At 43.0% G+C, this 26,209-nt stretch overlaps 1 protein-coding gene and 1 long non-coding RNA gene across 2 annotated transcripts in view; one reads left to right on the top strand and one right to left on the bottom strand.

Moving 5' to 3' along the window:
- The window catches only part of B3galnt2 (beta-1,3-N-acetylgalactosaminyltransferase 2), a 41,177-nt gene extending 19,933 nt beyond the window's left edge, over positions 1–21,244 (bottom strand). The window contains exons 1-4 of the mRNA XM_021652905.2: positions 20,900–21,244; positions 12,157–12,304; positions 6,857–6,957; positions 3,433–3,629 (exon numbers count right to left, since the gene is read on the bottom strand). Of these exons, the coding sequence (XP_021508580.1) occupies positions 3,433–3,629; positions 6,857–6,957; positions 12,157–12,304; positions 20,900–21,014 (561 nt within the window). The 5' untranslated portion in view covers positions 21,015–21,244. The remainder of the gene's footprint in view (positions 1–3,432; positions 3,630–6,856; positions 6,958–12,156; positions 12,305–20,899) is intronic.
- Positions 21,245–21,284: 40 nt separating this feature from the next.
- Positions 21,285–22,680, top strand: LOC132649355 (uncharacterized). Its single transcript, XR_009587790.1, has 2 exons — positions 21,285–21,999; positions 22,391–22,680. It is a non-coding gene; the product is annotated as an uncharacterized LOC132649355 (long non-coding RNA).
- The last annotated feature ends 3,529 nt before the right edge of the window (positions 22,681–26,209 follow it).

Below are 26,209 nucleotides of genomic sequence, written 5' to 3'. Positions count from 1 at the left end.
TTTATTTATGGGGTGTTCTGTCTATATGTACATTTGCATACCAGAAGAGGGCATCAGATCCCATGTGATTAGTTACAGATGGCTGTGAGCCACCACATGGTTGCTGGGAATTGAACTCCAGACCTCTAGAAGAGCAGGCAGTATTCTTAACTGCTGAGCCATTCCTCCAGTCCACAAAGGAGACATTCTTTAGATGGAATAAAATTAGGACAAATTGCAAAACAGACATTTAATCTTTATTAACTCTGCTAACAGAACTAGCAATTTTATTATTATTATTATTATAGCAAATTTTATTATTTTTAAGATAAAAATTTGATTATGTAGCTCAAGTTACATTTACACTTGTGATCTCCAAGTTTGGCTTGCGACTTGAAGGATAACAGTATATCATCCCCGGATGAAAAGAAAACCCAGGAATGCTACAGAATAGCTAGAGGATGAGGAAAGAATGCTGTGAATGTTGTCAAGGTTACAACAATGGTTACTGACACAAGACTCCCACAAGATCAAGCCAGTTAAGACTCTAGCATGAGAAAGGGAGAAGCTGCTGAGCTTAGCTGTGGAGCTACTGGCAGTTGATAAGCTGTGGGAGAGGGAGACTCACTTTTCTTTTGAAGTATGATCACTGGTAGGTACACTAGGTTCCCCAGTGCATGACTGACCGCAAGCTCACATTTATGTAAGCAGCACTCACTGGACTCAGTGAGCACAGAAAGAAAAAGAGGAGAAAGGAGAGAGAGGAAGGGGGGAGGGCAGGTTAAGCTATACAGGGTTACAGTTGGGTTATAGCCCTGGCCTTGTAGATATCCTCCTACCTTAGCCTCTTGTGCATTGGCATTACAGTCCTGTGTTGACCATGTCTAACTTTAACAAAATTTAAAACAACCAACCAACAAAACCTGAAAAGAGGCTTCTAGTAATAGCAAACCCATTCTACAGTAACAATGAACTCTGCAAAACCATAAAAATGATCTTAGCCAGATGTGATTATGACTCCCACCTGCAATCCAGCACTCAGGAGGCTAAGACAGGAGTGCAAGTTTAAGGAAAGCCTGGGCTATCTCATCTCAAAAAACAAAACAAACCAGTAAGAAACTGGCACAGGCAAAATCTGGAAGAGAATCAAAAGGTGGAAAAAGGGAAACCTGTTCCATCTTCCCTTTAGTGCTCTTTGTTGCAGGTACAACACAAAAGCTGACACACATACACACAGAGGTGAGAAATAGGAAAAAGAAAGGGAGAAGGAGATGAAGAGGAAAGGTGAACTTTAAATTCTTCATGTAAACTCCACCCTAATCTGAGGCAGAACCCAGGTAGCCCAATAAGAGCAACAGAGCCGAGCAACAGAGCAACTCTTGTCCACTGCAAGGAACAATGGAGAATCTCTTCCAGCCAACTTAACTGCTTGCTACAGCAAAATAAGAAAAACAAATCAAAACTCTCTGAGGGATGTAATGAGGTCCTACAACAGATCATTCACAGTATCTAGAGTTACCAGGCATAAAAGGAAAACCTACATCAACAGAAAATACTACTAAGACAGTAAGAATCCGCCATTTCACAAACTAATAGGTTTCCATACATCTTTCTTTTCTTTCTTTTTTCTGAGACAGGGTTTCTCTGTGTAGCCTTGGCTGTTCTGGAACTCACTGTGTAGAGTGGGCTAGCCTCAAACTCACAAAGAATTCTTTGTATATTCAAATATTAACCCTGAAGTATAGCTTGCAAAAACTTGTCTCTCATTTTGTAGTATGCCCACTCTGTTGATAAATTTCTTTTGTTGTGGAGCCTTTTAATTTCATGTAGTCCCACTTATCAACTCTTGAGGTTGTTTCTTATGCTACTGGGGTTCTCTTCAGAAACTTGTTGCCTGTACCCATGTCCTACAGTATTTCCCAGAGCAGCTTATAGTTTTAAATTAAGATTTCTGGTTTAATTCTGGAAATCAATCTGGTGCCTTCTCAGACAATTAGGAATAGCGCTTCCTCAAGATCCAGCTATACCACTCCTAGCCATATATCCAGAAGATGCTCACGTATACAACAAGAACATTTGCTCAATGATGTTTGTAGCAGCTTTATTTGTAATAGCCAGAAGCTGGAAACAACCCAGATGCCCCTCAACTGAGGAATGGATACAGAATTTGTGGTACAACTATACAATGGAATATTACTCAGCAATAAAAAACAAGGAAATCATGAAATTTGCAGGTAAATGGCGGGAACTGGAAAAGATCATTCTGAGTGAGGTATCCCAGAAGTAGAAAGCCACACAGGTTATATACTTAAGTGGATATTAGACATATAAGATAAGCCTACTAAAATCTGTACACCTAAAGAAACTAATCAAGGAGGAGGACTCTGGCTAAGATGCTCAATCCCCACTCAGAAAGGCAAAGAGGATGGACATCAAAGGAGGGAGAAAAAAGGGAACAGGACAGGAGCCTGCCACAGAGGGCCTCTGAAAGGCTCTACCCTGCAGACTATCAAAGCAGATGCTGAGACTTATGGCCAACCTTTGAGCAGAGGGCAGGGAATCTTATGAAAGAAGTGGGAAATAATTAGACATGGCGAGGACAGGAGCTCCACAAGGAGAGCAACAGAACCAAAAAATCTGGGCACAGGGGTCTTTTCTGAGACTGATACTCCAACCAAGGGCCATTCATGGAGATAACCTAGAACCCCTGCACAGATGTAGCCCATGGCAGTTCAGTGTCTAAGTGGGTTCCATAGTAATGGGAAGAGGGGCTGTCTCTGACATGAACTGGCTGGCCTGCTCTTTGATCACCTCCCCCTGAGGGGGAAGCAGCCTTACCAGGACACAGAGGAAGACAATGCAGCTACTCCTGATGAGACCTGATAGACTAGGATCAGAAGGAAGGGGAGAAAGTCCTCCCCTATCAGTGGACTGGGGGAGGGGCATAGGTGGAGAAGGGAGAAGGAAGGTAGAACCAGGAGGGGAGGAGGGGAGGAGCTATAGGGGGATACAAAGTGAATAAATTGTAATTAATAAAAATAAAAATTAAAAAAAGATTTCTGGTTTAATTTGAAATGATTTCTATGCAAGGTAAAAGATATGGATCTAATTTTATACTTCCGTAAATAGCTATACAATTTTGCCTACACCAGTTTTGAAAAGACTGTCTTTTCTCCTGCTCATGTTTCTGACACCTTTATTAATGAAGCTATTAAGAATTTAGGATGGGAATTTCAGTGTCCAGTCCAATTTTTCTTTTGTACATATAACTCATGCATCTACAGCAATCTATCCCCAAACTAGCATTACAATGCAATATACTATAACTTGAAGCAATACAGAAAGAAAGATAGAAGACACCCAACCACAGAGTGGTTCAGTCTTTCAATCTATCTGGGGCCACAGGAAAAGTTGTTTCCAAAGAAGAAAAATCCTGTCCCTGCCCGTACACACCTCCTGCTCTGTCTGATACAACTTGACTGTGATGTTCCTCTGAAAGCCAACATCAGTGGCATCATAGAATACTCCGAGACTGGTAATCACGATTGGGTAAAGAACTCGGAAGCTCACGCTGACAATTCGGTCTTCAGAGAGTCTGGATGCGGAGGCATCTTCAGGAAAGCTGAAGGCCTCAATTTCCTGATTCAAAACTAAACAATGAGAATATGGTTTGTAGCATCAAATAAATAAAATTCAGACATCTGCATGCACACATATCTCATAGGTGAATACTTAATATAAGTCAACTACAAGGCATCAACATGGAAGGACTGATAAACAGTAAAATCATACTTACAGTGGTAATAATGGATTAGAAAATTTGGTCTGGCTCTGCAAATTCCAAAAATGCTACCTCTTATTAAAAGTTTATAGTATATAAACACTGTGGTATAGGAGTAACTGAAATCATCAAACAACACTGAGAAACTGTGAAATATTTATGGCAGATAAGTACATCAAACAGATTTTGATCACCTACATTATCACTATCCATCATGCCCATACATTACCACTACCCTGTGTGGGAAAAGTATTATATCACTTGCCAGTTAAGACACTGCAGCCCTAAAGAACACTTAAGTAATTGTCCTAAAGTCACAGAAGGTGATAGACTCAGGAATCAGACCTAGGTTTAATGACTCACAAGTCAATGTTCTTTTTACTGGTTCATCAGTTCCCTGAACTGTCCTTTTCTCCAGCGTTGGGAACTGGGCCTGGGTTTCCTCTAGTTAAGCAAGTACTCTACCACAGAGTTACAGCCTCAGCCAATACTCCTTTTCAAGTAGCTTTTCTAATTATTATAAATGAACCAGGATAGAGTAGATAATACAGATAACATGGCTAAAAATCACCAGTACTAAGTTTGAGAAATACAAACAGTATTTAGAACATAGTTTTTAACTGTAGTTTTCAAACTCTGCTGATGACCCAACCAGTTCAACAAATGTGTGCACACACATTTAAAACAAATGCATATAAACTGTGACCCCTTTATACATTCCTATCAGAGCTGTGAGCACAGTTCAGTGGTGTAACAACATATCCTTAGTACAAACCAAGCCCTGGGTCTGATTCCTAGCACTGCGGCTCTCACTGAAAACCACTGGATTGCTGGACAAGGCTGCACACGCCTTTAATCCCAGCACTCAGGAGGCAGAGGCAGGTGGATCTCTGTGAGGCCAGCCCAGTCTACAGAGCTACACAGAACTCCGTCAAAAAGGGTGGGGGATGGGGAGAAGAAAAGAGAAGAAAGAAAGAAAACCACTGGATTCCTCTCCTCAAAAGAACACAATTACACACAAAATTCTGCTTTGACAGAATTTACAATGTCCTAAGAAAGACAGCCCTGCTTTACAACAGAGACTCTCTGGAGTATGGCCCCAATCTTGTACACACAGGGCCGTTTGGGTCCCCCACTTCAGTCCCTAGGAGCTATCTTATACTTTGCAGATTTTCAATAAAAGGAAGGTAAACAGATAATGCCGCCTCCTTTTTGTTAACAGAGATGGGCAGGAGGGGGCAGAAAGGGACAGATTTTTGCCATGAGCTAGAGAGCACTGCCAGCATCCAGTCTGGATGAGAACAAGTTTTTCTCTGTAATATATTCAGGATTCAAAAGCCATTCAAAGTAGAAGTATGCCTATTAAAAAATAGCAGGTCAAGTCATTCCTAGACTTTCTTTGCCTTAAAAAATGTACCTTAAGCTCAAACTGCCTGTAGCAGGAAATCTTGTTGCTTTGATAAGTTATTTAATCAAATGTCTAGACATGCAGCAGCATGATTAATGCTCGTCATAACCTTTGGATAGTGAAATAACCCAAATGCTCAGGGGGTAATAAGATACACTTACATTAAACAGCATGGCTTAAGAACAGTTTATGTATTAAATGATGAAGGTTTTCTCTTAATGGAACACCCACTCCTCCACTGTCAGTAACAGCACTTAAGACGGTTAAGTTCCAGGCACACTGCCACGCAGGCACACTGCCTGTAAGCCATACATACCTCCAGCCTTGCGGGAGGCTTCTGTGTGTGGTTGTTCACTTTAAGTTAGTCTTCAACTCTAACTTTCTAAGAGCTACTACATTAGCAACACAACACCTTGATGAGGTTGATGATCCTTTTGCTCTCTACTAAGTTAATGGACCCTCTCCTCAGAAGAACACAATTATATGTAAAATTTTGTCTATAATCCTCTGCTTTATAACAGACCAGAATATATGCTCAACTTATTTTTCATAGGCTGGAATCCAACCTATGAAAAAGTCAGGCTCTTTAATACAAAGTATCTATGGAGTCCCAGGACCTATGCTACATGTTTTATCATGTACTCCACCTTTGTACTAGTCTCCATGAGGTAGGCACTTCTTTTTGTCTTTTTGATAGCATCTCACTCTGTACCTCAGGCTGACCTGGAACTAATTATGTACCCAGATTTATCTCAAACTTGTGGCAATCTTTCTGCCTCAGCCTCCCAGGAGATGCAATTACAGACATGTGCAATTACACCCTTTATTCCTTCTTAAAGATGACGAAATGTAGACTCAGGAGTTCAGAGCTAGAATGTGGCAGAGATGGCCTTAGAGCCAGGTTTGCAGCCCACACCTGCATATTACCAAACTTCTAAAAGGGATATATATATATATGTAACTATGAAGACCTTACAAACTTAAAATACCAAAATCCAGGCCCACAACACATTTGGAAAACCTCCTTTACAACTGCAGCTGAACGTAACAGGAATGCTAATACAATGGTAACAGCCTCCCTTGTAACACGGAAACCTCATTAGCATCAGCTTCTGCAACCTCACTCAGATTCCCACAAACTTAATTCTAAGAAATATAAAATATTCTGTAATAAACCTGTTTCTTTTGCAGAAGTTTAGTCCATGACTTTTAACTTTTATTATTTTTTATTTATATATTTTTACATGTTCTTGATTTTAGCTGATTCCTAGGCAGAAGTGATCTTCCCACTCCAGGTTCCCCAGGGCTGGGATTTCAGGAATGTGCCACATCACCTGGTTCTTAGCAGTAATTAAAAATCAAAGTCAATTCATAATATGTGCATTGTGGCTATTATAAACCAGCTGGTAAAATCAGCACTTTTCCAAAATTGTTCAAAATTCAGCACCTAAAAGTAATCTCATTCTTCAGATGCACTAAATCACACTGAAGAATATCATCGGTCCTGAATTCTGTGTCAATAAAGAATCCCAGAGACTCCCTGAGTGACTAGACCATCTGTCAAGAAGGCTGGAACAAAACTTCTGATGATAAATGTTTAGTTGGTTAACAACAGACTCTCACCCATAAAATTCAGCACTTTTTACTTGACAGCAAACTTCTGAATGGCAACCTGGTGGGCAACGCACCTGGATTGGTGATGTTGAGCAGGCGGCAGGAGTAAGGATCCTCCCTGTCTTCCACAGGCACTTCACAGCCACGGGCACCTATTATGAACTTCACAAGCACACTGAGACATGGGTTGGCATTACAGTCAGTTACAGATCTTTACACATACCCATTTCCTCATGCTCATTTCAGACCTTTCAGACACTAACATTTATGAGGGCTGATCTCCACCTTTTTTTCTGGCCTAACAAAAAGAGGGGGGCATGTGAGCCAAGGACTGCTAACTACTGAGTGACTTCATACAAGGCCTCTTCTGTATAAAGCAAGTGTAAATGCTTGGCCTGGCAATGCTCATGCTAGCTAACAGCAGACTGCGGTAACAGCAGCTTCTCAGAAACAAACTACATTTGGAATTTTCCTTTTCTCTTGCTGGACTAGTCTTTCTGTAAGAGGAGGTCCCTGCTGCTCCCAAACCTTGCATCACTGGTTACCTGTGACCTCTAACCCAGGGCTTTGCCCTTCATCTCCTCTTGGTCTGCTCTTTCTCCTTTAGTCCCTGTCCTCTGACAACACCTATTTATTCCTGGGCTGTAACTGTCCAAGAATGATTCTTGAACTAGCATATCTAGTAGACACTCAACTTCTAGGTCATCACTCCTCAAGTTCTTTGGCACTGTCACCTTGATAACCCACAGAGAGCTGAGTTCTGAAGTGCTGGCACATGAGAGCCAGCTGTCAAATTCCCAGGAATTTTATAAATGGTTAAATACCATCTTTATTAAATTACAGAAACAACTAAATATATATAAAACAAAGAAACACTCAAGTTCTCCACTTTCTGGGTTTCTTGTTAAGGTTATTTATACTTTTATCTGTTTAATGGAATATTCCTGATGTACATCTTTTTACAATTATGTAACAGCAGTTGCTTGAAATCGGCCTTAGTGAAATATTTAAACACAGAAATTGATAAACAATATAAAGAAGTGGATTTCATGCGTCACTGTCTAGACTGAAAGGATGAGAAAATGTTATTAGTGCAGATTAAGCCTAAGTAAAATAGATTTTCAGCCAGTACTTTCTGAATAGTACTAGAAAAATAGTACTTAAGCCAGTACTAAAAAAAGTACTGAATACTTTTTTAGTGTCCAAAAACTATTAGATGATTCAAAGTCACTGACTTCACTGACTAAGAATAAAGTACTGACATATCTTAATAGAAAAAAAATTGAACATTTTATTATTTTTAAGTGTAGGGGTGCTCTGCCTGCATGAACATCTGTGTGACACATGTATACAGTTCCTATGGAGGTCAGAAGAGGGTTGTGGGTCCTCTATGACTGGAGTTACAGACAGTTGTGAATTGCCATGTAGGTGCTGGGAATTGAACCCTGGTTCTCTAGAAGAGCAAGTAGGTGCTTGCCTAATCATCTCCCCACCACCCAAGTCTTTCTTTGGGGAGAAGGGGTTGAGACGGGGTTTCTCTGAATAGCCTTGGCTGTCCTTGTAGACCAGGCTGGCCTTAAACTCAGAGATCTGCTAACTTCTGCCTCCCCAAGACAAGATTCCTCTGTGTAACTGTTCTGGCTATCCTAGATGAGCTTTGTAGACCAGGCTGGCCTTAAACTCACAAAAATCCACCTGCTTCCGCCTTTTGAGTGCTGGGATTAAAGGCATGCGCCACGACCATCTTATTCTTTAACTTAAAATATTTACTTCAGAGCTATATGCCTTCACTAATTCCAGCTATAAGTTTATTACAAATCTAATATCCTGGCAAAACAGAAGCATTCTATGGGGATTAACTGGCCAAATAGATTTCACTTATTTTACAGTGCATGTTATGACCTATCAATAAAATTATCAGTAAGTTTATCACACTTTTCCCTCAGAATCCATTCAATAAACAATTATAGAGTACACTACAGCCTGCGGCTGTCTGAGCTCATCCTCAGCTGAGCTTTCTCTTCTCATGCAGTATGTTGACTGAGGATTTCACAACTCTCCAAGTCAATCGTCATTGGGACACCTCCTGTTCTCTCTATACCCTCTCCTGGGTCAGTCAGCACTAAGCAGTCACATTCCTCAGCAGTTCCGTGTGAACAAGCCATCCTCTACATAACTGTGTGCCATGAGCTAAGCAGGTCACTGCTGACCTCTCACAGCCATAGGCCTTTCCTCCTTCCCCACGTTCAGTCTTCTCTCTTTTCCTTCCTTCCTAGGCTTTCCCTCTGCTCCTACACATATCTAAAATAACCCCAGGTTACGTATGACTGATGTTTCTAAGGACTCCAGGCTATTTAAAAAGATTGATTTTTATCATCGTTTGTCTGTCTGTGTGTCTGCAAAGGCCAGAAAAGGGAGTTAATTTCCTGGAGCTGGAACCAGGTGCTTGCACAGCACCTGATGAAGGTGCGGTGATCAGAAATCAGGTTTCTCTGAAGAACAGCAACCATTCTTAACTCTCCAGCCAGCTCTCCAGCCCACTCCAGACTATTTTACCTATGTCTCCATTGTAGCACATACTACTTCTATGTACCACACCTTCTCTGAACTTCAAGGTCCCTTGCCTCCACCTTTGTGTTCTAATACACACTGCACTACCTATTTAGAACAATAACAAATTACAGCCTATGACAGAGGCTTAGAATCAAACATACTTCTCAGAATATAAATAACATTGTCTGACCCCTTTGGTAAAACAAAATATATCAAAGGATCCCATCAGCACAGAAAAAACATCTTTTACTACTGGCCAGGTAGGCAGAACATCTTATATAGGTTATCAGCATTTGTAATAAAGGTATAGGCATGAGTGAATATGCTAAATTAGGTATACACATCATGGTTTGTTTTTTCATAGCTATCCTAAATAACTTTACAAAATTCTTATAACTACTATGCATTACAAAGTTATTTTGGGGCTTCAATCTGTTTTTATATAGATAATCCACTGTTTTCAGAAAACAAACCACAAGCTTATTACGTTTAAGTAAATGCTACAAAGGCAAATAAATTACTGGCATAAATTACACTCATTTTTTAGTTTTGAGGTATTCATTCAACAATTGTTGAGTATCTCTTCGTCAAATTAGGTTATAGATACTGGGAATTATCAATAGAAACAAACAAAAGAGCCTACCTCCTAGTGGGGAATGATGAATAACTTATAAATGCATTGCACATGCCAGTCGGTGATATGGCTAATAGCAAAGTCAAGCAAGAGAAGACAGTGATAGAGAAGTGGAGTGCTACTTATCTGAGACTGTCTGCTGGGGTAACATCTACCAGAGACCTGAAGAAAGCTACCATGAAGACATCTAAAGATAGAGTGATCTAAGCAAGAGACCTGAGAAATGCTACCATGAAGACATTTAGAGGAGTGCTCTATGCAGGAGCAACAGCTCTGAAGCAGAAGCTTGTGCAGTGTATTGGGGTGGGAGAAGGAGGGGAGGAATGGGAACGAAAAACATGTTTTTCTCACATGTAGAACCCAGATTGTGTTTGTGTATGTCTCTGTGTGCTTGTATGGGGGGGGGAGCAGAGGAGTCGACTCTTTATGGGGAGGAATGCATCATAGGAAGGATGAGAGAGGGACGGTGAGGGTTACTATAAGCAAAGTATAATGACAAATTTATAAAAATGCCGTAATAATGAAAAACACCATTATTTTCTAGGTATAAAAAAACAATCGTATAGTTGTGAGGGAAACACAGTGATTTACACAGGAGAAATTAAGACTATGTCAAAGCCTACAATAATTTGGGATTTTTATTTTATTATATTTATTTATTTAGAGACAAATATCATGTAGTCTAGACTGGCTTCAACCTCACTATGCAGCTAAGGATGACTTTAAACTGTCTATGCCTGATAGGATTTTATCACATACTCATACTCTCACACACACACACACACACGCACACACACACACGCACCATTGAAGAGGTATGAATAGGGAGTTATCAAAATTTGACTAATCTTAAGAGGATCATTCTGATCTGGCAGCAATATGAAAAACGGAATGTGCCTAAAATGAAAAGAAGCAATCGAAATAGAGTCCTAGTGACAGGTACAAGTAGTCCAGATAAGGAGGGCAGTAGGAAAGGTGTGAGGAGTCTGGCTCTGGGTATGACCTAAAAGTTGCACCAACAAGTCGTGAGTGGCTGGTGTGGGAAGTGAAAGCAAGGAAAAGATAACACCATGACTTTGGTCTGAGTTGTTGGTGGCATGTTCTTACTGGCCATGACAGGAAAGACTACTTGGAACTCAAGCTGTGGAGTGGTTCTGAGGCCTTTCCTTGCTGGGTAATAAGATTTATTATTGCAGTCATGTGCTAGGAAAACGTGCCAGGGAGAAGAATGGAAGCTGCCATGAGGAAGATAGGAAATCTATAAATGTTCACTATCACTGACAAGAAAATTCCCAATTGCAATTTACCTCAACAACCAGCCAAGAATGTGACAGTTCAATGTAACCCCAAGAGGACATTCTTTGCTGCAGCCCAGTGTCTTCCCGTCCTAGGTAGCTCCACCCTATGCCCCTCTTCCAGCTCCTCACTGCAGCCTTAAGAAATGCCCACATGAGAAGGGACTCAGGCCCTTGGTACATGACTGGAACAATAAGTCCTCCTAGCCAGCAAGGAAAGGCCTCAGAAACACCTCAGAGCTTGGGTTCCAGCAGTCTGTCCCTCACGCCGAAAAGGAACTTGCCATCGACTGCTCAGACCAAAATCATGGTGTTATCTTGGTTTTACTTCCCATGCCAAACATTGGTGTCCAATCATTCCTGGCCAACAGCAGGGCCACCTACTACCAACAGGAGGCAGTGCAGAGCCCAGCTCTGGCAAGGTGGTTAGGAAAGAATATGGCCTGCCATGCACACTGTTGATCCTAACACTAAAAATACTACAAAAAAAAGTGAGGTTACTGAAAATACTCTAAAATGCCAACCTAAGAACTTACTCTTTTAAGTGCCTTTTGGCTTAAATTCTTGATAAAATTTACTTCTAAGACTCAGAAGATTCATGTTTCTAAATCAGTCTCTCTTAAAAAAAATATTTTATTTTTACATATATGAGTGTTTTGTCTACATGTATGTTTGTATACCACATGTGTGCAGTGCCCACAAAGGCCAGAAAGGACTTCAGATTCCCTGAAACTAGAGTTATAGACAGTTGTGAGTCACTATGCTGGGAATTGAACCTACATTCTTTGGAAGACAGCCAAATGGCTCCTGACTTTTAAAACTAAAGGTTTTCTGTTTTGTTTTGTTTTTTTCAGTTCTTGAACCCAGCAAGGGAGGAGCCGAGGAGACCTACCGTTGACTTAATGTAGGGTGTTGCAGCAAGTGCTTCAGCCAGGTGTTTCTGATCACATTTCGAAGTTCATGGTTATTTCGAGCGGATAACACACCAACTACTACATCATAGTGACTAAACTTCCAGCGAGGAAATAAGGCTGACTGATCTATAAATAAGTAACATAAATTGCAAGTTAGTCACAATATCTCAACTACAGTAAACTCAGCATATTTCATAAAAAGTTTATAACAAATAAGACATGCATATGCTTGTAAAACATATAGGTAAATAAAAACAAGTTTTAAATTTTAGAAACCCATAAACTCAATATCCAGAAATATGTACAACTAACATTTTGGCATATAGGCTTTTGGTATCTCACATGTATGTATGTATCTACGCCAGCAAAACAAAGATTTTTAAAATGAAGTATGTGGTAAGATTCAGCTGTGACAGTGTATCAAAGCAGATGCTGAGTCTCATAACTAAACTTTGGGCAGAGTGCAGGGAATCTTATGAAAGAAGGGGGAGATAATAAGACCTGGAGAAGACAGAAGCTCTACAAAGAGAGCAACAAAACCAAAAAATCTGGGCACAGGGGTCTTTTCTGAGACTGATATTCCAACCAAGGACCATTCATGGATAAAACCTAGAACTCCTGCTCAGATGTAGCCCCTGGCAGTTCCGTATCCAAGTGGGTTCCCTATTAAGGGGAAGAAGGGCTGTCTCTGACATGAACTCAATGGCTGGCTCTTTAACCACCTCCCCCTGATGGGAGAGCAGCCTAGCCAGGCCCCAGAAAAGGACATTGCAGCCAGTCCTGATGAGACCTGATAAGCAAGTGTCAGATGAAAGGGGAGGAGGACCTCCCCATCAGTGGACTTGGAGAGGGGCATGGGAGGAGATGAGGGAGGGAGGGTGGAATTGGGAGAGAATAAAAGAGGGGGCTACAGCTGGGATACAAAGTGAATAAACTGTAATTAATATAAAAACTAAGAATTTAATAAAAAACAAACAAACAGATTCAGCTGTGAAAGGCAATATGACATAAAAAACAAATCGTAGGCAGCAAGAAAGTCAATTAGACAACAGTTAGAATCCTGGATCCTTCATCCTTCACGTATTTACTATGAGGGGTTATGTTTTGAGACAGGGTTCTAACATAGTCCAGACTGGCTCTGAACTTCAATCCTATTACTTCCATCACCCCAGTACTGGGATAACAGGCATGCAGAACCATACCTGGCTGACTGTCCAGTTATTTAGGCTCTTGAGTCTCAGTTTTCCTTAAATATAAAATGACTACAATATTTCTTATGAATATGTAAAAATTTTTAAGTGAGATAATGTGGATAAAAATCCTAGGTTAGGACCAGTAGTACATAAGTAATAGTTACTAAGTTTGGGGAATGAAGTCAAAAGACCTCCATGTTACACATTATCACTACACACACACACACACACACACACACACACACACACACTCCTATAGTCAGCTAAAACTTTTATTACAAACCAAATGTTCTAAAGAAATGAGTAAGAAGCAACGTTTTTAGCAGAAAACAAAAAGTCCTTTAACAAGTCATGTACACAGCTCACTTTTTACTGTTGGAAGATCTAATGGGTAGGATTCTATTTTAATTTAAAAAAATGCATCCTTAGAAATAAGACAGAAGACAGGCTATGTCTTTCTTTTTACTGCTGGTTTTCAAGTTTAAGAGCTACAAGCTTATATAGAGCTCTAATAAGGATTCCATTTCATCTTTCTCCAGTGGTGGGAACTGACTCAAAATGTTTTTTAAAAGTAAATTACTAAGGGCCATTGATAGTCACTGTATTAAATGCAGTCTCTAGGTGTTCAATCTAAAATGCAACAGAAGCCCGCTGATACCTTTTCAAAGGACCAATTAAAATAATTAAGGGACAGTCTTTTACTATAATAAGGTAAAATATATTACACTATAACAATTTTAATACTGTTAAGAATTTTCATGTAGCTAACCTTATTTTCCACAAAACAAATTATAGCAAATGCATTTGTAAAAACAGCATTTCAGTTCTAAAAAGATATTTGTACTACTCTATTGGGAATCTCGTAGCAAAATGAGTTCTATAAAAACAGAATTTATCTTCAACATAAATCTGCACACTCGTGGCTTAAGTTTGTGCACAGTCCTTCAGCACCTGATCTAATACAGTAAGCCTCATCTATAGGCTCTCTTTTCTTCTGATGCGCTCGGGACCTTGCGCATGTTACGCCAGCACTCCACTACTCATCTACATGCCCAGCCCTACAAGTCAGTGCTCATCACCATGACACAGATACTTACTAAGCAAATGAGACGACAATAGGGAGTATTTAGTATATTGCCCTAAATATTAAAATTTTTTAAAAAAATTCAGAGATCAGAAGCACCTTTTTTTTTTTCAGACACATAGCAATATAGTAAAAATTATATCTATTGCTAGAATTAACTCTAAATGAGTTAAATTTTTTTCTATGTAACTGAAAACCTTGTACAAAATTGCCAATGATATTAACATAAGTGTACCCTAGTCACAGGAGGGAGGCAATGTACTAACCAACCAGTCCTGACAGTGGTCTCACCGCTAAAATGAGGCACTACCTCAGGTAAGCAATTTGCCTCCCATGTGCCTTCATTTCATAATCAAGAAAAAACAGAAAAAAAATCTTTTCTTTTTGTTTGAGACAGGGTAATCTGTTGCCTCAGCTGGTCAGAAACTGACCTTGAACAAGTCAGCTTTTTCCTCCTGCCTCCACCTCTCAAATGCTAGGATTACATTCATGAAACACCACACATAGCTAAAATTTTTAAATGTTCTACTGCCTCTGTTTCAAATGTCTTTTTAAAAGATTACAGGTGGTGGTGGCAAATGCCTTTAATCCTAGCAACTGGGAGGAAGAGGCAAGAGGATCTCTACCAGTTTGAAGCAACCCAGTCTACACTGAGTTCCAGAACAGCCAAGGCTACACAAAAGAAACCTTGTGTCAAAACAAAACAAAATCTGTAAAAGGGCAAGTCACATTTAACCTGTGCTTCATTAATCTGACATGAGAAAATAAAGTTTCTAGGCAAAAAAACAAATATTCAGAATAATTCAAATATGAGTGCCAAATAATACCTTATTTCTGGTGTCTAATCAAAGCAGATCATTTAGAAATATGGCACATAAAACATAACTGAACCCCTGAATGCCTCAATATTCTTCATGAAAGTTTTCTCAAGCCTATCTCTTTCTGGACACTAAATCTAGCTTCTGTTTACACTATAAGCTTTTACTGAGGCTAGCTCCTCATGAACCTTCTATATCGCTGCCAAACAAGGTTTTTGGTTTTGTTTTCAACAACTAAATATACAGAAAGATAACCACTAGCATGTGACAACCCTGAACATTATAGTTGTAGACTACATTTTGATCTTATCCCACACCCCTGTTCAATGTTAATTCTCTCTGCTTCTAATCCCCCATCTAAGCCACTCCTGTCCAACTGCTTTACTTTTCAGGCATGTCTCTTTTTCTTGCAAAGAAACCAGAGTGCACCTTGTCCTCTTAGAGAAGTTCCATTCCAAAATGCACTGCAGTTAGATTAAGAAAAACAAGTTCTTCTATTACATATGCCCATGTAAACCCATCCAACAGACTCCCCATATAAAAGGATAAAAGTTTCAGGTGGGTGCTTTAATTACCTAGGCCGTCACTCAAGTCCTCTCACAAGTTTCACGTTATGTACTCATCACACTGATATGTGGGATAACCATAGGAAACCTGGCTTGATTCCAGTATTTAGAAACATAAAGTTGAGGGACAGACAACTAAGACATAAACACTAAAGTACAAGTCATGAACAAAGGCAACAACCTCTGGGGAAAAAAGCCCAAGTTCACTAGAAATCAAGTTTAAATTACAGCAACAAAACACTGTATTTCTTCTATATTTGAAATGACAAATGTCCTCTTAAATGGTAAAAATCAAAGACAGGTACTTCAAGAGAATGCTGACAATGATCTCAAGACAATAGCTACTCTGTCTCATTGCTGGTAGCACTGTAATCTGGAACAGACTTTTACAGGGTATTCAGGAGCAAGACCCGGTGGTGCACATCTTTAATCTCAGCACTCGGGGAGGCAGAGGCAGGTGGATCTCTATGAGTTTTGAGGCCAGCCTGGTTTAAACGGTGAGTTCCTAGACAGGAGAAGGGAGAAATGAGAGGGGAGAGAGTGAAGAAAGGGAAGAAAGAAGGGAGAAAGGGGAGGAGAAGAGGGGGAGGAGTGGGTAGGAGAAAAGGAGACAGAAAAGAAAAGGGAAGAGGGGGGAGGAGAGAGGGGAGAAAGAGAAGGGTGAGAAGAGGAAAGGGGAGAAGGGCAGAGAGAAGAGGTACAGGAAGAAAGGGGAAAGGTGGATGGGGTGGGTGGGGAGAGAGGAGAGGAGCGATGGGGGAGATAAGAGAGGTAGGGGGAGAGAGGAGAGAGAGAAGAGATACAGAAAACTTGTCTCAAAAACAAAACCTACAAAAACAAAACCCAGGACACACTGCAAATACATACTTAATACTTTAGGAAGGTAGAATCTTTGTTGACACTTCATTCCTCAGATGCTGTCCATGTCCACTTTATTTTTTGAGGCAGGGCCTCTCACATCAAATTAACTCATTGATCCACTTAGGCTGGGTGGCCTGTAAGCCCCAGGACCTTCCCTGTCGCCACTTCCTCCGTGCTGGAATTATAGCTGTGTGCTACCCTGCCTGGCTCTTTAAGGTTGACGCTAGAGATCTAATTCAGATCTTCATGCTTGTTGTAAGACAAGCATTTTAACAACAGAGCTGGCTTCCCAATCCCATAGTTTCCCTTTTTACATTTAAAATGATTCAGAGTGCTCAGCCTCTGAAAATATATTAGCCTGCAAGTCACATGCCTGAAAAGAATGTGTATGATACATCAAAAACCTTTTCAAAATAATTTTTCAAGACATGTATTATATTGAAAATAATTCAAAATAAAACAGACCATGTTTCTTTCCTTTCATTTAAAAATAAGTTAAACTTTTCGTCTACAGAACTTGTTTCCTTTTATGAAAGAAACATTTAAATTATAAGGTCCTCATGGCACGTACACAGATAATACTCATTCAAAGTGAGCATTTCTTATGTCTGCTAAATGGCACAGGCCCACAGGGAACAAGATCTCCACAATGACAAGAATAACTCACAACGCCAAGGAAGCGCCCCAAGAGCAATGACTTTATTTTAGTAAGTAATCTATCCCAAGAGCCTGACAACTTGCCGGGCTTTGCAATGACCAAGGACATTAAGGACTAAGAGAAGTTGACCTTGAAACTGATTATTCAAAATATGCCTAAGAAGTCAAACACACAGACAAACCTCAAATGTGTGCTCTTGGATAAGATCCATCACAGTCAGGCAGAAATCTTGAAAATGAGGAAAACATTGCAGACCTATTGATGAAACAGTCACTGCACCACTACAGGGTGTCCTTGCCAGCTTTAGTCAACCGTACTGGCACAGACTTCAGCCATCTCTCCACTACCAATATTCCCCCAAACTCCTGGAGCATTTACAGTGACTCAGGCACTGTTCTAAGCTCAACAGTTTATAAACATGGCAACTGGAATCCTGAGATATGGCGTAGAGGGGTAATTTTATAAGAACCAGCCCTAGGCAAAAGCTGGACCCCAAGCTCAATTTGTCTTTCAAGTGCTTGCCCAGTCTGTCTCCAAACATGCTGGGCCCAGGCAGCCCTACAACTAGCTTTCCAAATATGTACTTGTTGATAAGCTCCTTTCTTTACAAGGCTAGCTTCCCACCTTCCAGATACCTTTTCTCTATCGAGAAGCTTTCAACATTGGCCACTGCATAATTCCTGCTAAGACACTGTCCACAAGTCTGCCATAACCGAGTCACAGTTAGTGTTCCCTGGTCCAAAGGCTATCTTTTCCTTTCCTGTCTGCGCCTCCGGTGTGCTCTATTTCCTCCTCACCAGTTGTGCTCCCTGGCTGGTTTCAGTGGCTTAAAGTCACTACATTAGAAAAGTTACTAATCTTAGCACTACATGACTCACTCACCTCCCTCAGGTCCTTGCTCAACTGTCACCTCTTCATAGAGGCCTTCCTTGATCTGTTTAATGTTAACTCGTAGAAACTGCTTCATTTTTCCCTCATCATACTCACCATTCCCATGACATTTACATTTATAGTCTTATGCTATCTTCCCGTTAGATGGTTAACACTTGATTTTAATTATTTGCTAATTCCAAACTACAAGAGAAGTTGGCCCAGCAGCTCTCTACTGTTGGCTGAACCAACTGTTAGCCAGGAGGACTTTTCAAATATTCAGGGAAGGTAAATTTCCCTTTCAAAAAATTACTGGGCTTCTGAAAGACTCTACCCTGCAGGGTATCAAAGCAGATGCTGAGACTCACAGCCAAACTTTGGGTATAGTGCAGGAAATCTTATGAAAGAAGGAGGAGATAGAAAGATCTGGATGGGACAGGAGCTCCACAAGGAGAGCAACAGAACCAAAAATTCTGGGCCCAGGGGTCTTTTCTGAGACTGATACTCCAACCAAGGACCATTCATGGAAATAACCTGGAACCCCTGCACAGATGTAGCCCATGGCAACTCAGTGTACAAGAGGGTTCCCTAGTAATAGGAACAGCAGCTGTCTCTGACATGAACCCAGTGGCTGGTTCTTTAATCACCTCCCCCTGAGGGGGGAGCAGGCTTACCAGGCCACAGAGGAAGACAATGCAGCCAGTCCTGATGAGACCCTTTAGGGTAGGGTCAGATAGAAGGGAAGGAGGACCTCCCCTATCAGTGGACTGGAGAGGAATGGGAGGAGAAGAGGGAGGGAAGGTAGGATTGGGAGGGGGCTACAGCTGAGATACAAAATGAATAAACTAATAAATAAATTAATTTTAAAAATTACTGGGCTAATGAAATGGTTCATCAGTCAAAGGACTTGCCAGATCTGGTGTTCAGAGTTTGATTCCCAGAATTCCAATATGGTGGAAGGAGAGAACTGACTTGTAAGTTGTCCTTTGACTTTTACAAGAGCTCTGTGAAATACCAATGTACAAGAACATACACGCAAACACACAGACACACGTATACACACCCACAGGAGCAATCTCTCTCTGTCTCTCTCACATACACACACACATGCACACATGCATATAAATGTAAAGCTCAGGTTTTAGCCTTTACGTATGGGCTCAGAAAGTAAAAATGCCCAAATGTTTTAAATATTTCAACAGCAAAACAGGAAAAAAAAACAAAAACAAAAACTGGGGATTTTTTGCAATCAAAATATGTCTGCTTTTGTTTTGAAGCGCTAAGGGAGAAGAGTGGGATAGGAATCTGTCTGGCTTTATATTAAAACAGATTATCTGACAAAGCTCCAGTATCAAAACAAAATTAATTTTTACAACTAGTATGACCCTATATAACCCTGACCCTTCCTATAGTTTGCTTCCTTAATCTAGTCTAGCTTAAATGCATAAGTCTGAAGCATCAGGAGAAATCTGCTTCAAACCCCAAAATTGCTTGCAGGCTCACTTAAATACAAGCGCAAAGGCAAGGTTTATCGTGCTGAATCCCAAAAGACTGCTGCTGTCATATATATTCTACAGTGGGTCTGCAAACAGCTTCCAGCTACTCATCTTTTTTTGGGGGGGAGGGGGAGTTGGGCATATAAAACAGAACCCCAACAGATGTTAAGTAGCAAGGCACTCCATGCATAGGACCCGTTTCTCATCTGGTCTGTAAAAGGCCCACCTGCTTAGCAAGCTAAATACACATCTAACGGTGTACTTTCATTACACCACTCAAGCGGTTATTCTTCTCAGTCACATAAATAGCCTTTCCAAAATATGGTGGTCTGTCTAATAGGGGGAAAAATCATTACTAAAATAACCACAGTGTAATCTGGTAACAGCTGGAGAGTTCTGAGGATTGCTAAATACGGTATAAGACTTGGTTAGCTCTGTGATGACTGGGAAGGCCTGTTTTAAAACTTTCCGAAAAGAAAACAGCTGTCTGGATACGAAGTGGTTAGATAAATCCTAACGCAGCTAAAAAATAAAACAAGCACTACGCTACCTTTAAAATAGCTATCTAGTTCTCTTTATATAAGCTCTCAGGGAAAAACTAGAAGAGGAGACACTAAAGCAGTGTTTAGGGTGGCAGGACAACGCTGGACACCCATTCTGAACAAGCCCGGTGAAGCGAACGACAACAAAGCTTTTACTCCCGCGGGAGATGAAGTCTGAGAACAAATGGACGCGAAAGTTAGCTCAGAATCCAGGATTCCTAGGATCCTCCATTAGCAAGCTACCCAGGCAGAACCGCAGGGAAGCCTCTACTCACAGCTGCGTCCTGGTTCACTTCTAGATGGGCTTCCCCGGCTCACCTCACGATCAGAGAACACAAAGCACCCTCGGTCCCTCCTCGCTGCAAAGTGAGTCCTGACCCGCAAAGGCAGCGCCGTCAGCACCGGCGCGCTCGCGGGGCCCCCAAGCCCCCCGTCCCCCCAAGTTGTGACCAAGGCCCCGGACCACGACGTGGGCCGCTGAGCCCACGCTAAGGGACGCACAGTCGAGTCAGCCCGACGCCCATGAAAAGAACCGTTTGTTCCGTCTGTCCCGGGACGTCCGCGCCCACCCTGGGCCCCTCCAGCCGTCCCCGCGGCCTCCCACGCGCGCAGCCGCCGAGCCCCTCACCTCACCTGCCGCGCCGGGCCCGGAGGCGCGGGGGCGCGGCGGGGAGCGCAGCCAGAGGTGCCAGAGGTGCAGCGCGGCCCCGAGCACGCACGGGCACAGCAGCACCAGCCAGTTTCGCATTGGCCGCCCCCGCCCGCACCACCTCGTGGCCCCGCCGCGCGCCGCGACCTCCCGCGTCCCGGCCGATGAGCGAGGGGGGAGGGGCCTAAGAACACCGAGCGCCACCGGCAGCGTTCGAGCCCGCGTTCGGCGTTGCCTCCCCGGCTCGCGCCTAAGGTCCGGACCGCGAGCAGCAGGGCTCCGCGGCCGAGGCCCCGCCCCCGCGCGCGCTCGCGGCCTGCCCACCGGCTCCGCCCTCCTCGCTCTCCCCTCCCAGCCCTTCAGGCCGCGTTCCCGCACGCTCCTGACTGCCGGAAGAAGACCGGGAGCGGTAGTCCTGCGCTGAGCCCAGGAGGGAGGCGTGCCTGAGATTCTAAGCGCTAGGAACTACATTCCCCATGGTGCTATGCGAGTTCGGTTCCACGACGCTGGCGGAGGCGAAGTGCACATGGAGCACGCGCGTTTCTCTTCGGGCCGCTGTTCCTTGGAGGCGTAGGGAGCATGCGCGGCCGCCCTCCAAGCGAGTGCTCCCTGGTGGTTGAGGCGCGCGCTGCGAACGGGAGCCCAACGCGTCGCTGGCGAAGGTGCAGTCCGACCCCTCAGCGGTGGACCCGGATGCAGGACGCGTGACTTCGAGGAGCGGTTGCCCAGCCGGGGCAGGTTTGCCGTGGCGCCTCCTCGCTGGACGAGATAGTGCTGCGCTCCTCGGACCTGTTACCTTAAAGAGGGCGGCGGGAAGCCTGAGCGCTGTGTTGCGGGGAGTTCCCGGCTTCTCTCCAGTTAGCAGCGCCCCGTGAAGAGATGGCAAGCGCCGAACCTCGCTGTGGAAAACCAGGGCGGAGGAGAGTCGCGGACCTGGAGGCTTCTGCAGCCCCTGGTCCTGGGCGCCTGCACGCCCCTCGCTAGGGTAACTGTGCGAAGGACGGGAAGGAGAGCAGCCGCTACCGGGTGGCTTTGAAGTTTCCACAAGAGCGCCGAGTTTCCAGAAGATCCACTTCCAGCCGGGGTTAGAAAAAGAGCGGACTTCATGGAAGTCACCGTATTGCCGCTGAATGGCGGTTTAGTGTCAGTTGCTGTCCTACACACACACACACGCACGCACACACACACAAGTTTAGTGCCAATTGCTGTCCTACACACACAGGCACAGTGTCTCATGTAGTTGACTGAAGTCATGCAGTCTAGGATGACCTTGATCCTGTCTTCCCCTGGAAAGTGCACAGAGTGCGCTGAGCACTGCAGGTGTTTTTAATTGGTGCTTCGAGATGGAACCTAGGCGTTATCCGTGCTAGGCAAGCTACCCTACCAACTCAGCTACACCCCCTGCCCGACACTGCTTAATGATTTACTTTTTTTTAAAGTATTTGTTTTATTTTCTTTTCATTTGTGTGTGCCAGGCCACGAAGGTCTATCCTGTCCCCTGGAGCTGGAGTTTCAGGTAGTTGTGAGCCACCTCATGTGGATGCTGGGAACTGAAACCGGATCCTCAGGAAAAGCAGCAAGAACTCTGTAACCATCGAACCATCTCTTTGGCCCCTTAAGATAGATTTTCTTTCTTAAGATTTTCTAAACATTGCCATCTTTGCAATGTTTAGGTTTTTTTTTTTATCTGAAATGTTTATTTGATTTAATCATTTCAGTTTAATCTGTTGTATGGACTTAATGAAATACTGATTTAACTCACGTAGTCAACCTTTGTTAAGAGAAATTTGTTTGAGTGGGGGATGAAGTTCAATGGTAGGCGTCTGCCTTCCAGTAGGCGGGCTTGGGTTGATGCCGGACACTGTACAAGAGGGGAGGGGACTTGTCTATTTGTTACCCATTACAAATCCAGGATAGTTAATAGAAGTCATTTAGTATCTCACACTTCACTACAGGTCGGGAATTTGGGAGCTCAGTTCTGGCTCAGGCTCTCAAGAGTTGCAGTCAGCCAGGGCTGGGGTCATCTGGAGGCTTGACGGTGGGTGGCTGAGAGTCTGCTTTCTGTACTGCTTAGATGGCAGATGCTGTAATGACAAGTGAACTCTGTCACTCCTGGGTTAGTAAACTGGTCACAGAAGAGCTCTGTAGAAAATACTGGTGCACAGAGTACATGCACAGAGTGACTACCAGGAGGCTAGGATCATAGGGAATCATCTGAGCGCTGGCTAAGCACAGCGTGCCCTGAAAACTTGAGTGAACACTACTGTCTCAACACTCCGGGGCAACTCTAGGACCCCTACATATAGGAGTCCTGGAAACAGGAAAGAACATTCTGTTTTTCTTTTTAAGGAAAACAATTAAAAGATCAAGCATGTGGCTGTTTGGCAGATGACATTAACTTCTGTACACTCCTTTCCCAGATGTGTGTATATAATGCAGTAAGGAAGAAGAATTTCCACACATTTTAAGATTTATTTTTTAATTATGTGTATATGTGTGTCAGTGTGAGGGTGTATATCCATAAGTACAAGTGCCCTTGGAGGCTTGTTGGTATAATGTTCTTTTGGAATGTATACACTTTACCCTTGTTCATTCAAATGCTGATTTCTCTCCCTCACTCTCTGGTTTCAATCCGGACATTGCATTGTGATACTTTTTCTAAGCATCACCTGTCTCAACTTTGTGTAAACATGACAAAATAAAACAACCAGCCACAATGTTGAGCAATGGAGAGGAACGAGAAGGAAGGAGAGGGGAGGAGCCAGAGGACAGGAAAAGAGTAAGAGGAGAGGGAGATGAGAGCTGGGAGAAGAGAGGCAGGAGAGAGATCTTGGAACGACGTGGAGAATGAACCTGACCTAAGATTTCACAGAAAGCAAGTATAATGGGTGAATCTAAATGTTAGGAAACTATGCTGGCTTGGGGGTTTAGGATGGAGTAACTATTGCCCAGCATTGTGTTCTAGGTTAATTAAATAAATCCCAGTCTCTGTGTGGTGATTTGGGTATACAGCTGTTGAGGATTAACAGCAGCATTAATAAAAGATAAACCAATAGTAAATATTAATAGTCACATACAACAGAGGCTAGAACAGGGCATCTGATTCCCTGGGGTGGAATATAGGTGTTGATAAGCTACCTGTTGTGGGTGCTAGGACCTGAACCCAGGGCCTCCGCAAGAGCAGTACAGACTCTTAACTACAGAGCAATTTCTCCAGCTCCTCAACGGTAGAGTTTTCTCTGTTTTAAAACTATGGTGGGGGCTAGACAGATGGCTCAGTGGTTAAAGCATTTGCTGCTCTTGCAGGGGATCCAGGTTTGGTTTCCAGCCCTGACATGGCAGCTCACAACCACCTTAACAGCCTTTAGAGGGGATCTGATGCCCTCCCTCTCTGACCTCTGAGGGTACCAGGCAGGCTGGTAAGCATTCATACATGCAGGCAAAGCACTCCACAGGGGACACTGTTCCTCTAACTGTCCTGGCAGTTGCTTGCACTGACTTAAATGATTACTTTTGCATTTCTAGCCAGTAGTTGAATTATTCTGAGTAAATGCCTGTCCGCTGACCTGCAGAAGGCAACCTTTTACCCAGAAAGTGCAGTTCTTCACCCCTCAGTTCAGGGCTTCCTGATTCTCCTGGAGTTTCACTGTGCCCCTGGGTCAGGGTTCTCCTGGATGTGAAAGAAAGCAGAAACTCTTCAGTTCCCCACAGAAGCAAGGAATCTATATAAGAAGCAGTGAACAGAACAGCGGAGGGTGAGTGTAGCGGTCTAGCAAGACTCAGATCTAGCTTTGCGGTTTTACAGCAGATTCTGGCTTTAGTTCTGAAATGAATGGGAGGACTACTAAATGGGCTTCTCACAGAGGAACAACAAGATCCAATCTGTTTCAGCAGGATCATTCAGGTTCCTGAGCCAAGAACTGGGTGGCTAATGATGAAGAGAGCCTCCCGGTAATAATAAACAATGTGGTAGTGAGGTGCAGGCATGCTCTGAGGCAAGCAGCAATGGATAGCCTGAAGACGCGGGAGCACCCAGACAGGTGCCCTGGAGACTAGCTGTTACATGCCTGGAAGTGCTCCCTGCCGTTGAGGCTGGAATGTTATAACCTGCATGGTGCTGAGTCTGTGTCTGGGAATTGCCTGTGACTGGAAGTGGCTGTCTTGCCTGGGACACAGTCTCTTCCCCTGAGGCAGCCTGCACCCAGTGGCTAGCTGAACAAAGGTTGAAATATCTGGGACAATGCTGAAGAGCCACCCGTGGCCTCAGTGACCACAGCATCTTAGTCCAATTTCCTTCACAGCCTAGTACTGCTCCCCACACACTTAGGACACTTCCCAAAACAGTCTCCTGTAAGCCCTCTGAATCAGAGTGTGTTCGAGAAAACCTGACCCAAGGCATTGACTCTGATGGCACTTCTTAGCCAAAAACCCCGCAGAGCTCTCTCATGAAGAGTCATGTTCTTCCTGTGACCTACAGGCTGTGATCTGCAGCTCTGCACCCTCAAACCTCATCCTTTGCTAATGTGCCCCAAACACTTTGCTCCAGAGTCACACTGATCTTAGCTGTCTGGGTATATTTTTTAGTTCTCTTCTGGGTTTTTGTTTGTTTGTTTTGTTTTTTAAAGCAAGATCTTGCCGTGTTGCCTGAGCTGGCCTGAAATTCATCTGTAACCCAGGTTGTCATCTTTTTGGAATAATGGGATTGCAGGTATATGCCAACACTGCTGACTCGTGATACCAGACAAGCACATTCTTGCTCCTTTGGCTTTTCATTCAGATGGTTTTTAACCCATTGTAAGTCAGCTAAGAGATGACCTTTTCAATAAGCCTTCCCCTTCTTCCCTTAAGGCCCTCTTACCACAGCCAATCTCTATTAGTCTGACCCTATCCTGTTCTATTCATTTCCTATCTCTCACCTATTTTGCTTGTGGTTTAATGATTACTCTTTATGTAGAGCAGAAACATCTCCCCTCTATCTTTTGCCCACTGATGCGTCCCAGTACCTGGAAAGGCAACTCATACTTTCTAGGTGTTTCATAAATATTTACTGAATGACTGACAGAATTGAATAAATGAATTTGAATACCTTAGTGAGCTGGTTGTCATCATAGAATTGTGAGTTGAGGTGATAATCTTTGGAGCAGAACAGAATGGAGACGAGATTCAAGTGTGAGGCAAGAAAAGGGAATGATAAAGACATTGAGAAGATTTCAGAACAGGATGGGGTTGGAGGGTAGGCAGCTGTATACAAGGCTGTGAAAGCATGGAGCAGGACAAAAAAGAGAGTGTCCACG

Source organism: Meriones unguiculatus, chromosome 19 (assembly GCF_030254825.1).
Source record: "Meriones unguiculatus strain TT.TT164.6M chromosome 19, Bangor_MerUng_6.1, whole genome shotgun sequence".
In the NCBI taxonomy this organism is placed as follows: Eukaryota; Metazoa; Chordata; class Mammalia; order Rodentia; family Muridae; genus Meriones; species Meriones unguiculatus.
Note: the sequence above shows the minus strand (reverse complement) of the source record. Positions and strands in the feature narration are given on the sequence as shown.